This window comes from Macaca nemestrina, chromosome 9, assembly GCF_043159975.1.
Source record: "Macaca nemestrina isolate mMacNem1 chromosome 9, mMacNem.hap1, whole genome shotgun sequence".
NCBI classification, from domain to species: domain Eukaryota; kingdom Metazoa; phylum Chordata; class Mammalia; order Primates; family Cercopithecidae; genus Macaca; species Macaca nemestrina.
Genome location: NC_092133.1, coordinates 109,863,482 through 109,876,747, shown reverse-complemented (window position 1 = coordinate 109,876,747; position 13,266 = coordinate 109,863,482). Strand labels below are relative to the sequence as shown.

The 13,266-nt window shown below is 42.2% G+C and overlaps 1 protein-coding gene across 26 annotated transcripts in view; it reads right to left on the bottom strand.

Annotated features, from left to right (window-relative positions):
- The window catches only part of LOC105495968 (par-3 family cell polarity regulator), a 719,051-nt gene that overhangs the window by 5,147 nt on the left and 700,638 nt on the right, over positions 1 to 13,266 (bottom strand). For all 26 annotated transcript variants that reach the window (XM_011765958.3, XM_011765965.3, XM_011765959.3 and 23 more), the window contains one exon: positions 4,798 to 4,925. In XM_011765958.3, the coding sequence (XP_011764260.2) occupies positions 4,798 to 4,925 (128 nt within the window). The remainder of the gene's footprint in view (positions 1 to 4,797; positions 4,926 to 13,266) is intronic.

Genomic DNA, 13,266 nt, shown 5'->3' with positions numbered 1-13,266 from the left:
AGAAGAGAAAGGAGCCCTTGCTAATTGAGGGCAACTCAGCACAGCCCGCGTTCTTCCCACTGTACTGGGAGCCCTTGGCTAAGGTCATGGATAACAACAGCAACAAAACATCAATCTCCTTTCGCTGAATTTCTTTATAACCAACACATAGGATTGTCTGGTCCCGCATGCAATGAGCCCCCTGGACATTTCTGAATCCACTCAAAGCACACAGCGCAGTTTGGCAATAACTATCACCTAAAGATTACAAGCACCTCCAACATGGCCTGGAGACCATCAGCACGGAGAGGACTCAAACCAAAAATCTGATGTCTAAGGAAAGCCATTAAGCCACCAGCGTGACAGGGACACAGACAGATGGAGGAAGACAGAAGGAGCGAGGCTAAGAAGTTGGGAAGTAGATTGGAGACATAATAAATGGGGCTCGTGGAGAGAACGCAGGAGGGTGCAGAGACACACACAGCTTGGAGGGTGAGGTATACAAGGCTTTCGAGGAAGTCAGACCACGGCAGACAGGGAGCGAGGGAGAGGAGAACAAGAAATGGAGAGGCAGGAAAAGAAAATGAAGGGAAACACCAAACCAAGAACCTTACGTCTTTCTACCAGTGCCTGTGACTGCGCACGCCTCTATTCCATTTGGGGGCTGCCTTTTGGATACTAAGGAAAGAAACTAATTTAGGAATGAAGGAAAGATGATGTCACAGGGTACAGATCAGTGACAGAGGAGCAATTTTTCTGTTTGTTCTACTGCACAGCATGGTAGGTATAGTTAATAACAGTATTGTACATTTCACAATGCTGAGAGAGTAAATATTGGAGGTGATGGATATGTTAGCTAACTTGGTTAAGCTTAATCAATTATTTTATATTGTATTCATAAATCATAACATCACTTTGTGCCCCACAAATTATACAAACTGTCAATTTATAATTTTTTTTTTTTTAGATGGAGTCTTGCTCTGTTGCCCAGGCTGGAGTGCAGTGGCACGATCTCGGCTCACTGCAAGCTCTGCCTCCCGGGTTCACGCCATTTTCCTGCCTCAGCCTCCCGAGTAACTGGGACTACAGGCGCCGCCACCACACCCGGCTAATGTTTTGTATTTTTAGTAGAGATGGGGTTTCACCGTGTTAGCCAGGATGGTCTCGATCTCCTGACCGTGTGATCCACCCACCCTGGCCTCCCAAAGTGCTGGGATTACAGGCGTGAGCCACTGCGCCCGGCCTATAATTTATAATAAAAAATACATTATTTTAGAAAAAGAAAAACAAACAAAAATCCTACTCTGATTGAGAACTGAGTGTGGGGCCACCACACAGCTCCTTTTTCCTGCCAACTAGTGTTACCACCTGGCCAGTGTTTCTCACTGACATTCCAAAATATAACTTGAATTCTGTCTGTAGTTTCTTACTTACAGTTACAATTTACAAACCACTGTTTCTCATATACATGTCTCTAATTCAAACCACCTTATCTAACGCAACTGATACAAAGCCCAGACCATTTGTTTTATTTTATGCTCCACTTTGTAACTATACTTTTTTTATGTGTGTAATCTTTTTGGTTTCTAATGCCATACCAACTTGTTTAGACAAAACTCTGTTAATTGTCAACATCCGAAAAGCAGAGGTCAAGTGTCTTTGAAGAATATCACATGTCAGAAACTTGGACTGGACTCAAGCTCATGGAGGTGGCTGCAGTCCCCCTGACCTCCTGTTTGCTTTCTTTCCCTTGCTTCAGATCTCTGCACACAGCCTGCCGCAGAGTGCGGCTGCTTTGCGAGGCATCAAGCTGGGCGCAGGGTTCTACGTTCCTAATCTCCCTCACAAACAGGAAGATTCCCATTGATAAATTATTCTCTAGAGGAAGACAAGAAGGTACTGCAGAAGCCTACCAGCCTCTGCTGCCCAAACTTACATAACTCTTTGAGGATGTCTGCTTTTCTCATATCTAAATAGGATAAAATGACTAAAAATAGGGAGCTACAATTAACCCAGAGGGAAAGCTGTAGTTATTTAGGGCAACACTAAATAACAGCGGAGGCACTAGCGGTAGCGGCTGCAACCCTCCTCTGCGTGTAAATATAGATACTTCTACCAGGCGCTTCCGCAGGGAGAGGCGGAGAAGGGAAGAGATGTCAGGGCTGAGTGTAAAGAAGGGAGAGGAATGGGAAGGCAAGGACGAAAGGTTCGGCTGGGAATGCATGAGCTACTTTGGAATGCAACCAGGAGAAATTCAGTGGAAGCACCTGCCTCTCTCTTTTGCCTCTTCTGAGGACTGGGACCCAAGCGCCCCTTCTCCCTCCCAATTGCCCTGCCTTCCCGGCCGCCCACTGCTGTCTCTCTCACCTCCCTTTCTCAGCCCTTGGCAGCTCCCACGTCACTGCTCTCATTATACACACTGTGCTATGTTTCTCCTTCAATCCTCAGAGACACTCTCAGGCATGGCCAAAATTTATGAAGCCAAACAATTGGCCAATAAAAATAAGAACACAGCCCCTGCCCTGACAACACCATCCACACAAGCTATGAAGTGCCCTGGCCCACCCGTGTGGTCGTGCAGGCAGGGCCGTGCCAGGTGGGCCAATTGGTCCACGCTGTCGGCTCACCCTTCCGATGGAATGCAGCCACACAGACTGGCTGGGCCGCGGCGGGTGAGGGGGGCAGTGTGGCAGGGAGGGTGGATTTTACACAGACGAACCTTGATGTCTAATTCAAGTGCCTAGGCATTTGATTCACTGGGTTGATTCACACAGTGACCTCCTTCTAAATGCTAAGGGCAGGAGAGCATTGAGGGGAACTTTGTACCTGTTAATATCCCAAATTTGGGGCCAGGCATGGTGGCTCACACCTGTAATCCCAGCACTTTGAGGGGCTACGGTGAGCAGATCACTTGAGGCCAGAGGTTCGAAACCAGCCTGGACAACATGGCAAACCCCTTCTCTACTAAAGATACAAAAATTAGCCAGGTGAGGTGGCGCATGCCTGTAATCCCAGCTACTTGGGAGGCTAAGGCATGAGAATTGCTTGAGTCTGGGAGGCGGAGGTTGCAGTGAGCCAAGGTCATGCCACTGCACTCCTGCCTGGGCAACAGAACAAGACTCTGTCCCAAAAAATTTGGGAACAGAAGCCCTTGATAGCAACAGGCCTTATAAAATCATAGCTTAGGACATGGGCAGGTTCAGGTTTGAATGCTGGCAAAATGACTTACCAGCTGTGTGAGCTGGGGGAAATTTACCTACTCTGAGCTCTTTCCTTACAAGATAAGATTATATCAAAGGTCCTATAAAGACCAAAACTCTAATGACTCTTACCTAGAGCAGGCTAAAGAACCTGGCAATTCTCCTTTTTAAATGAAAAAATACTTTAGTACTCAAAGGGGTTATACATAGCCTTATGGATTGAAAAAGAACAACTGAATGAATAAATTGCTTCAACAGATGGCACGCATGCCCATGGAGACTCATCCACTCCATGTCCCCTTGGCTGACCTATGTCCATGTGGTTAAGTCCCTTGTGGTTGTTACAGTGATTATTAACATATAAAGAAATTCGTCTTTTTGAGACAGGGTCTTGCTCTGTCACCCACGCTGGAGTGCAGTGGTGTGATCTCGACTCACTGTAACCTCCGCTTCCCAGGCTCAAGCGATCCTCCCATCTCAGCCTCCCACGGAACTGAGATTACAGGCATGTGCCACCATGCCTGGCTAATTTTTGTATTTTTTATGGAGACAGCGTTTTGCCATGTTGCCCAGGCTGGTCTCGAACTCCTGGGCTCAAATGATCTGCCTGCCTCAGCCTCCCAAAGTGCTGGGATTACAGACCTGAGCCACCATGCCTGGCCAGGACTCATCTTTATTAGAAATTGATCAATATCAATCTACACTGGTCAGTCAAAATAAGCATGTGTCTCCTAACTCCCCAAAACTGTTTTGCTCAAAGTCAAAAGTCTACCTGATACCAACATGGCAAATGCATCTTTTCCTACTTAAAATATTTTTGTCCTTGGTTTTGAAATACAGCAACAAATGCCTATAAGAATTGTGGCTACTGGAGTCATTTGTTTTGGGAAGTTTAAAAAGCTGAATGTTTTTCAATATTTTTATTCTTCACTATGCCTGGAAGAAATACTTTGATGGAAAAATAGTTACTATTTCAATGTACTGGCACTCAGTCAGTCACCTGAGATCCTTTGTCGGAGAACTGGGTCAAGGCCTCTCCCCTGGGGAGCAGGCAGGTACGGGTTGCTTGCTTGGTTCCCAGCTAACAAGCTCAGCATCCCTGAGACCCTCTAAAGTTAAACATGGGTGACAACAGTGATGATGGGACAGTAAGAGAGTGAGGTTTGGGACCACGGATCCCACACAACCACGGCATATCCCGATCCTTTTATGGAGCTCTGGATTTATGAAGTATCATTGATTCTAATTACCCTATGTGCTAAGCCAAATAAGGGTTATCTTCCCATTTTTCAGATGAAGATACTGTCTTGTCCACACGGGAAGCAGGAGAGCCAATACTAAGAAGCCAGTACACCAGTCGCTTCACTTTTTTAGGGAGCTTGTGGTTCAAAATACTGGCATCTCCTGCAATCGGCATTTCCGCTGGCCTCGCAGTAAGACAGCCCCCCACACTAAGGAACAGTAGCCACCAGACATTTATTGGTTCCTCTGTTGCTACCAGGGGCAAGCTGGAGAGGCCCCAGCGATTTGGGAAGGAGCGCGTTCCTAAAGGGCCGGGGGATCTTAAAGCGCCGAGGCAGGGGGGTGGATCTGGAGGCTAGGCCAGGCGTCCTCATACCGAGGCAGAGAGCTGTACTGGCGCTGGGCCTGCTGGGAGCTTTCGCGCTCCTCCTGCCGCTGCCGCTGCATCTGCACCTCCACGGACACCGAGTGCCTCCCGCTCTGCGCCGCCGGCCGTGCGTTCGGCTGGAAGAGGAAAATGCAAGCACATCGTTAACCAGAAAGATCCGCACAGATCACACAACTGGTTGACTCCGTTTCGATTCTTACGAATTGACTTTGAAAATTTTGAAAATTCTGTGATTTGTTTTTTAAAATCGTTTCTTTGAGAAAAGTGGCATATATATAATTGTTCTTATGAGCCCACAAACACTCAATTTTCTTAAACTGTGATTTTGGCTTTGGCATATGCTTTAAATTAAAGAGATCAAACTTTCTACTCTTCTTTAATTTTTTTTAGAGATGGGATCTCACTCTGTCACCCAAGCAGGAGTGCACAGTAGTACAATCATGGCTCACTGCAGCCTTGAACTCCTGCCCTCCCATCTCAGTCTCTGGAGTAACTAGGACTACAGGCACAGGCCATCATGCCTGGCTAATTTTTTTTTTTGGTAGAGATGGGGTCTCCCTATGTTGTCCCGGCCTCAAGCAATCCTGCCTCAGCTTCCCGAAGTGCTGAGATTACAGGCGTATGCCACTATACCCAGCATCTAGTCTTTTTAATGAGGCTTGGTAAATGCTGACGTAAGATGCCATTTACCTCTCTTGAGAATACACAGAGCAGATACAATGAGAGTGAGGCTCTTCCAAAAACTAGAAGATGTTAATACCAAAAAATAAATAAATAAATAAATAAAAATAAAAATTTGCTACAACTCTCAAAAGTGGGAAAGTCCAGGAGTGCACACTTGCGAGTTGGCCATGCTGAATTTTGGGGGGTAGGTATATATTTTAGTTTTAAAGCAGGAAACAGTATAGCTGATTCCCCTTTTACTACAGGATGACAGTGAAATTTTAAGCCAAGATTAGTTTAAACTAGGTACTGACAGGCCTCCTGCAATCCACAGATGGCAGCCAAACAGGGAACAGAAATGCCTATCAAAAGAACAAATCCAAAAGCTAATCGCTACTTAAATTGGTTATTAGGTAATACATTTTACCTTAGTTATTAGGAAATGGCAATTTAACCCAGGTTGATCATCCCCTATAGAGAAAGCTTCAATCCTCCTAACTAAATACTTTGGTTAGCACTCCATTTCAGGAGTTCAAGACCAGCCTGGGCATCACAGTGAGACTCTGTCTCTACGAAAAAATTTTAAAAATTAGTCAGGTGCAGTGGCACATGTCTGTGATCCCAGCTACTTGGGAAATTGAGACAGGAGGACCACTTGAGCCTAGGAGACTGAGGCTGCAGTGAGCCATGACCATGCCACTGCACTTCAGCCTGGGTGATGGTGCAAGACACTGTCTCAAAAAAAGAAAAGAAAAAAAGGAAAAACGAAAAGAAAGAAAAGAAAACCATACTTTGGTCAGCAAGTCATCTGGTGATTGGCGCTTCTCACTGAAATCAGATTACTGAACGTGTATACTGCACTGTATAGATCAGGTTTCTGGGATGCTTCAACTTCTCACTGATGATGGTTAGCTTACCTTCTAGATCTGGCCTTTTGAAATAAAAGTAGCTGTGCTCAAAATAGACAATGATGCCTCTACATTTACAAAACATCTCAATGGTTTGTCACAGCATCAGCAGGAGGCCCCTTAAGTGATCCTTTTCAGTACTGGCCACCCTCAGTTCCCCCTCTGTTATGCGATGTTGTGCATCAGGCATAGTCTGAGAGGAATGTCTGTTAGAAACAAGTTATTGATTTTCTTTTAGAGTTGAAAGCTAATGGTAGACTTTGCCCTGATAATGATTTTCTAGAACAACAGAGTCTTGGCATTGATTTGGCGAGCTGTAAGATAACAGGCAGCCTTGTTACCAAAAGAATGGCCTCTATGGTTGGCTTTGGCCAGGACAGAAAGAAATCAAGCATCATCTATTGTTCTCTTTCTGCAAAGCCAGCACAACCTTACTTGTTGATAAGCAGTAATGAAGCAATATACAGGACAAACATTTCAAAGCATATGGGCTTAGTTAGTGAGCATATTAAAAATATCCCAATACAAAAATAATGTGTGAGGAGATTAGGCTTTACAATACCCCAGTCTCTACTAGGGGATGTTTATAACCACACTCACTGGAACAAATGTGTGTTCAGAGACCCGCTTCATGACACCGTTCAAATAACACATCAGTGAGGCTTTCGGCAAGAAAAACACTTCTCTGAGCGAGTTCTGCTTATGCAAACAACTGTTCATCAACTGCATTAAAAGAGACAGACATTCTCTTCCATTACACTTGATGAGGCTGGCCAGAAAGGAAACTGAGCTGTTTTCTTGTCACGGTGAGCAACGGGAAGCTTGAGATAAACCACTGGACAGAGAGAAAACACTACACCATTTCCTTTACACCCTCAAAAGAACCACATTTTCCTTTCCTTTTCACTCAGTGTAAGCTATATGCATGTGTCAAACAGTCTTGAAAGATCTGGCATTCTGCAGCAGGATTTAGTAACCGGCTTTTTAAGCTCGTGCTGTTCTGTGGCAAGCTGTTTGTGGAGATGTGAAGGGAAATTGCAAGGTCTTGTAGAAATTTCAGGTATATTTTTAAGTTGTTTCTCCCAGAGGCCTGAAACTGTGTTTCTGACAGAGAAAAAAGAAGTTGAAGGACTTGTTTTCTCTGCTATGTGTTTTCTGACACTGTTCACCTCAGACTTTATCAGCTACAAGTATCTAGTTGGATCTGGATACATTCCAATGATGACATTATCAGCATATGGGGTCTGAAAACTTAAAAGGAACGAATGAGTTTGGGATCAGCAAACTGACATATTTCATACTATCATAATCACCAGGAGGAAACATAAACATTGGCTTCACCATTAATATTTTACTCCATTTCTCTTTTCAGAGCTTGCAAAAGGGTGAGTTACTAAAGAGAATCACTCTTATTTTTAAGATAAAGCTCTAACAGGCCACATATTTCAAGGAAGATTGTATACATGACCGGCTCAGAGCAACAACTAATTAAGTTCATCCTGGCAAGTTTGACACTTGGCCTGAATAAAAAATTACCCCTCTAATTCACAATTTAAATGAAGACCTCTTAAAAACAAAAACTGGATGAACAGTATTACAATGGCAATCTCGAATTTTACACACTGTGGCTTCAATCCCTATGGCAGGAAAAAATAATGTATCCGAGTCCAAGCACAAAATTAAAGTGAAGAAAAGAGGTAATTTGTAACCTCACAGAGAAGTGTATGTTTTCAAATAAAATATCATCAACAACTGCAATGACAAAGTAACACCCATATAGGGAAATACCTGCGTAGGCATAATTGTAATAACTCTGGAGATTCACCAGAGAACAAGGCGAAGCTCTGTTTTAACAGTGCAAATTACAAATAACCCTGTGATGAAACTGATTACAAGCAATGACCTTTTAAATAAAAAAACCACCACGGTTGCCAGGGCCATAATAACAATAGAGACTGTAAGATGGAAATAAACACACGAGTATATATGATGCAGGACGCTGGAGAGCCACGATATGTGAATCTCTTCATGGCCTATGTTTAAAACCACTAGTGAAAAATATGTATGCTGTTTTGTAAATGGACTACGAAGTACATGTCTTTCTCATAGATTATAAAGGGATAATAGTTCAAGCTTGAGGAAGCAATACAATGTCGGTATCACTTAGTAAGGTAAAATATAAAAAATATTTTCCACATTTTTAAAAAACATTTTTTGTTTTTCTTTTAGAGTCAGAATCTTGCTCTGTTGCCAAGACTGGAGTGCAGTGGCGCAACCATAGCTCACTGCAGCCTCAAACTCCTGGGCTCAAACTGTCCTCCTAGGTAGCCAGGACTACAGGTATGCACCACCATGCCTGGTTAATTTTTTTTCTTTTTAATTTTTGTAGAGGCAGGGTCTTGCTATGTTGCCCAGGCTGATCTTGAACTCCTGATCTCAAGTGATCCTCCCACCTTCGCCTCCCAAAGTGCTGGAGATTACATGCTTGTAATGGTCTCATACGGTGTTTTATGAATTAAGTCCTTAAGCATTTCTCTTAATTAAATAAAATCATTGCTTCAAAATAAAAATAGAAAAAAATGAAAATACCAAACAAAATATTTAATAGACAGTTAATAGAGTAAAGAACAAACATGAATATCCACAGTACGAAGTTTTAGTACTAATTAGAACTAGGTAATACTGTAAGACTTTGACAGCTTAATATGCAAGTGTGCTACCACTTATAAAATAAAATCATTGTTATATTAACATTTATATAGAATATTCCATAATTTCAAATAATCTATCATTTTTCTTCCTATAGATAAGGAAAATAGTGTGTATGTGTGGGTGTGCACGTGTGTGTGTATATATATCCACACACATAATATTTTTATAAAGGATCATTTTGAGCAGATTTTCTCCTTAAATTATGAATGATAAAAATCTGCAAAATTTCGTATGTCCAAGGGCACATACAGAAAACAAAAAATAAAATACAAAACATTCAAGCACTTCGGATGAAAACCTGTGATGATGATGATGGTGAGAATGATGCTGATGACAAAAAGACCAATGGCATTCCCTTGAGATTCACAATGCTTACTTTAGCAATTCATATGAGCTGTGACCCTAATAGGAATTCCATATTCTGATAAGAGTAGCAATTTAAAGATTAAACAGAAATCATTTTTATGCCATGAAATCATGTAAAGAGTGTCAACTGTTGACTCTGTTGAAAAGTGGCCAGTGCTAATATTAGCAATTATTTTCTTCAGTAGACTTATGTACAACTTTTAATCAAAACAAAGTTAACTTTTATCTATCCATCTTGCCTTCCCAGCCTTCCGCACCCACCTGCACCCCCCATAATTAATATAACTATTGACTGAACTCTTGTGGGTCTTGAATGCTGAAAAGCTTAATTGCTACTAAGGATGTGAGTAATGGCTGAAAAGACTGCAAAGCACACCCATTTCCCTCATGAAGTTTTTGGAAATGAACGTTTTGGTCTTAATTGTATTTGTCTTCACCTCACCTTTCCCACCAATGCTTAGATCTTTTATCCTCGCCCCCATCTTAAGCAATAGGAACACGGAAAATAAAAAGCTTGCTCTACAAAACAAGCCAGGCACTTTAGTATCTGGGCTAATGGCAACCCAAGGTGGCTTCAGGAGTTTCCACCACCCAAAGCTTCTGAGCATAGCATGGCCATGAGTCACAGAGCCTTTGGCTGAGGGACAGGTCACAGGGCAGAAGAAAGCGCTGACTTTGTGACAGTACAGAGGCTCTCTCTATGTGCGACAGGCACCTCTCTGCAGATGGCTTTCTCCAGGTCTATTTCTTTTCTTTTCTTTTTTTTTGAGACGGAGTCTTGCTCTTGTCGCCAGGTTAGACTGCAATGGAGAGATCTCGGCCCACTGCAACCTTTGCCTCCCGGGTTCAAGCGATTCTCCTGCCTCAGCCACCTGAGTAGCCGGGATTACAGGCGCCTGCCACCATGCCCAGCTAATTTTTGTATTTTTAATAGAGACGGGGTTTCACCATGTTGGCCAGGCTGGTCTCGAACTCCTGACCTTGTGATCCACCTACCTTGGCCTCCCAAAGTGCTGGGATTATAGGCATGAGCCACCGTGCCTGGCCCTCCAGGTCTATTTCTATGGGAGGTGATTTCGACCCAACTAGAGCTAGGGTTATACTCATTTCAAGGCTGTCAACTAAGGCAACATTTTTTGAGTCAAGGCATGGAGGCTGCTATGAGAAAATGACAGCAGATACTTTTTAAGTCTTAAAAAAGATGGAAACAAAAGGAAAACCACCATTTTCTGAAATTCCCCAGGCACAGGGAGGCAATCTAGTGGTACAGAGTGGCAGAGTGGCTGTGTGCTGTGATTGCCTTGCCAATTAAAGCAGGCAGAGCCCTAAGAGGGCAGGGAGAGCTATTAAAGTCTGAAACAGGAAAAGGGAGAAAAGGACAGATTTTGTTATTCGTTGAAAGACGGACAGCTAGGAAACAAGCAAGCTTGAGGGAGAAGAGGATATTCACATTGCAGAGTATCAATTTTCTACCTGAAGGACTAAACTACTTTCAGTCACTCCCAACCTTGGATGGAAAGGATTTAGCAATACAGCTATTATTAAAGGCTCCATTATCCCATCTATCAATCGTCTCAGCCAGCAAGTCTCCTTGTGGGCAACACTCAGGTATCTGCAAAGTTTTTACGGCATACTGTACTTATGTCTGCAGCCTGCAATTTAGTTCTTTTAAAAGCAGCACTAAGTCCTGTCCATATCGAAGCTCTGTGATAATAACCCTAACCTCACCTATTGTTCCATTATCCTAAGAAAGATTTAAAGCAACTTGCGGCTTTATTTATGTTGCACCTGGCACTACGTGAGGAAGAAGTTGCTTTTTCTTCTTCTCTTGCTCAATTTGGGAGAGAATTCACTTCAATTATGTAGCTAAGGAAATTTTCTGGGCCTCTGCTCATCTAAAGACCTTTTGTGCCACAAATCAGCTCCCTCAGGCCCAGACATTATTTTGAACAAAGGCCCAGGAACAGGTGCATTTCGTACTGCTAGAGCTTACAGAGAACATTTTCAAAATAGGTGGATTGAAAGGGCTACTTGGATGAGTTTTCTGCAGCATCCTGCTCTGTATGTAAAGTAATTGGCTTACATATGTTTCTATATGACACATCTGGCTGCACTTTGTGTGTGGCATTTCTAACAAGCATGACAATTTCAACTAATATGGGCTCAGTTGTACACACAGCTTGAAGGTGAGTTTGTGGTTCCTTAAAACTAAAATGAGTATAAACCATTCCAATGAATGAGATCATGGTCCTATCCCTTCCAAATACAGTGACCCTTCAAGGTCAGAATACATAAGAGAAGAGAAGAAAAGGATTCCAAGATGCAAAAAGCTCGTTTTGTAAGACAGATAATTAAAACCATAGACCAAGCTACATTTTAAACAACTGAGCAGCTCTTCCTAAGGTAACCATAAGCATTGGTATGAAAATTAATGCACTAAGTAGAATTACAGTCACTTTAAGCTCATTTACATGATCAGTAAAATGGAGCAAGATCTCAGTTGCTTGAAAATGAAAAAAAAATAATAAAAAGAAAAGAAAAGGTCAACTTGTGACCCATAATTTAGGAAATTATTCCATTTCTAAGGTAATCAGCCTGTCATCCAAATAATTCCCTGGTCACTCATTACAGGAAACGTTAATACAAGCCAAGTTGTCTGTCTGAAGTTGCTATGGCATTTTGATATACAATAATTTGGCCCATGGCCTTCAGTAGTTGAGTTTCCAAGTGTACAAGATTTTTTCAAACATTTTCCCTAACATGATTGTTCATATTAAATAGATAACATAGAAATGCATTCCAGCCTATTCACTGTTCCCAAAGTTACAATCTTATAAAGAAACCAAAATAAATTTCAAATCATTTTCACTTTTCCCAATGAAAAACATCTAGAACTAACAAGTAGGAAACACTCATTTAGCCTCAAAGAAACCTGGAGGTCTCGCATGTGGATACAATGTCAGAAACCAGAAATAAACTCATCAATCTGAGTTCTCAAAGACATATGTCTGCTTCTCTGTTATGTATTTAAAATATATTCCAACGTCAAAGAGGGGTTCTTTCAAGCCTTTCCTGACCACTGCGCACTGATGTGGTCCTCACCGCTCCATGGTTCTCACCCCATGCACACCCCTAGCCTACCTCTGCTATATAGTACCAAGTATTCCTTTATTATTATTGTTTTTTTTATCAGTTCCACTGGAGAGTTCTGAGGGCATTTTTTCTTTTCGATCTTTGTTCTCCCATACCAACCACAATGCCTGGGACATAGTAAGAACTCATTGAATTTGATGAATTAAATAATTAGTTAAAGAGTAAATGTCAAGATGCTGGTTTGGAATCCACATTCCCAGGCAAAGTCAAATGGCAAACACTGCTCCTAATGGCATGGTATGGAGAATGATAAGCTCAGGCAGGGCTGTGCCAGGTTGGAACTGTGTGCATGTGTGTTAACTATTTCCATATTCAGCTGCTGTTTTCTTCTCCAGCTTGACACCATGCTCATTACTCTTTTCAGCCCTTTTGTGTAAATATACATAGTTAAGAATGTATTTATCACACATCACAAAAGAATTCTGCTTCAAGAAATGTAGTAGGAATGGATTGAGTCAATTATGCCAGACAATATAAGCAGATTAACATAATTCTGTCATGTTGCTACATGGGAATGACTCAATTTACGTGATCATCTAGGAAAATGAACTAAATACCTTAGAAAATGTCATTAATAGTAATATTGTTGCACAAGACAATTAGAGATTTTCTAGGGAACTTGTTTTATAACCTCCCAGAGTTAGGCAAGAATTGA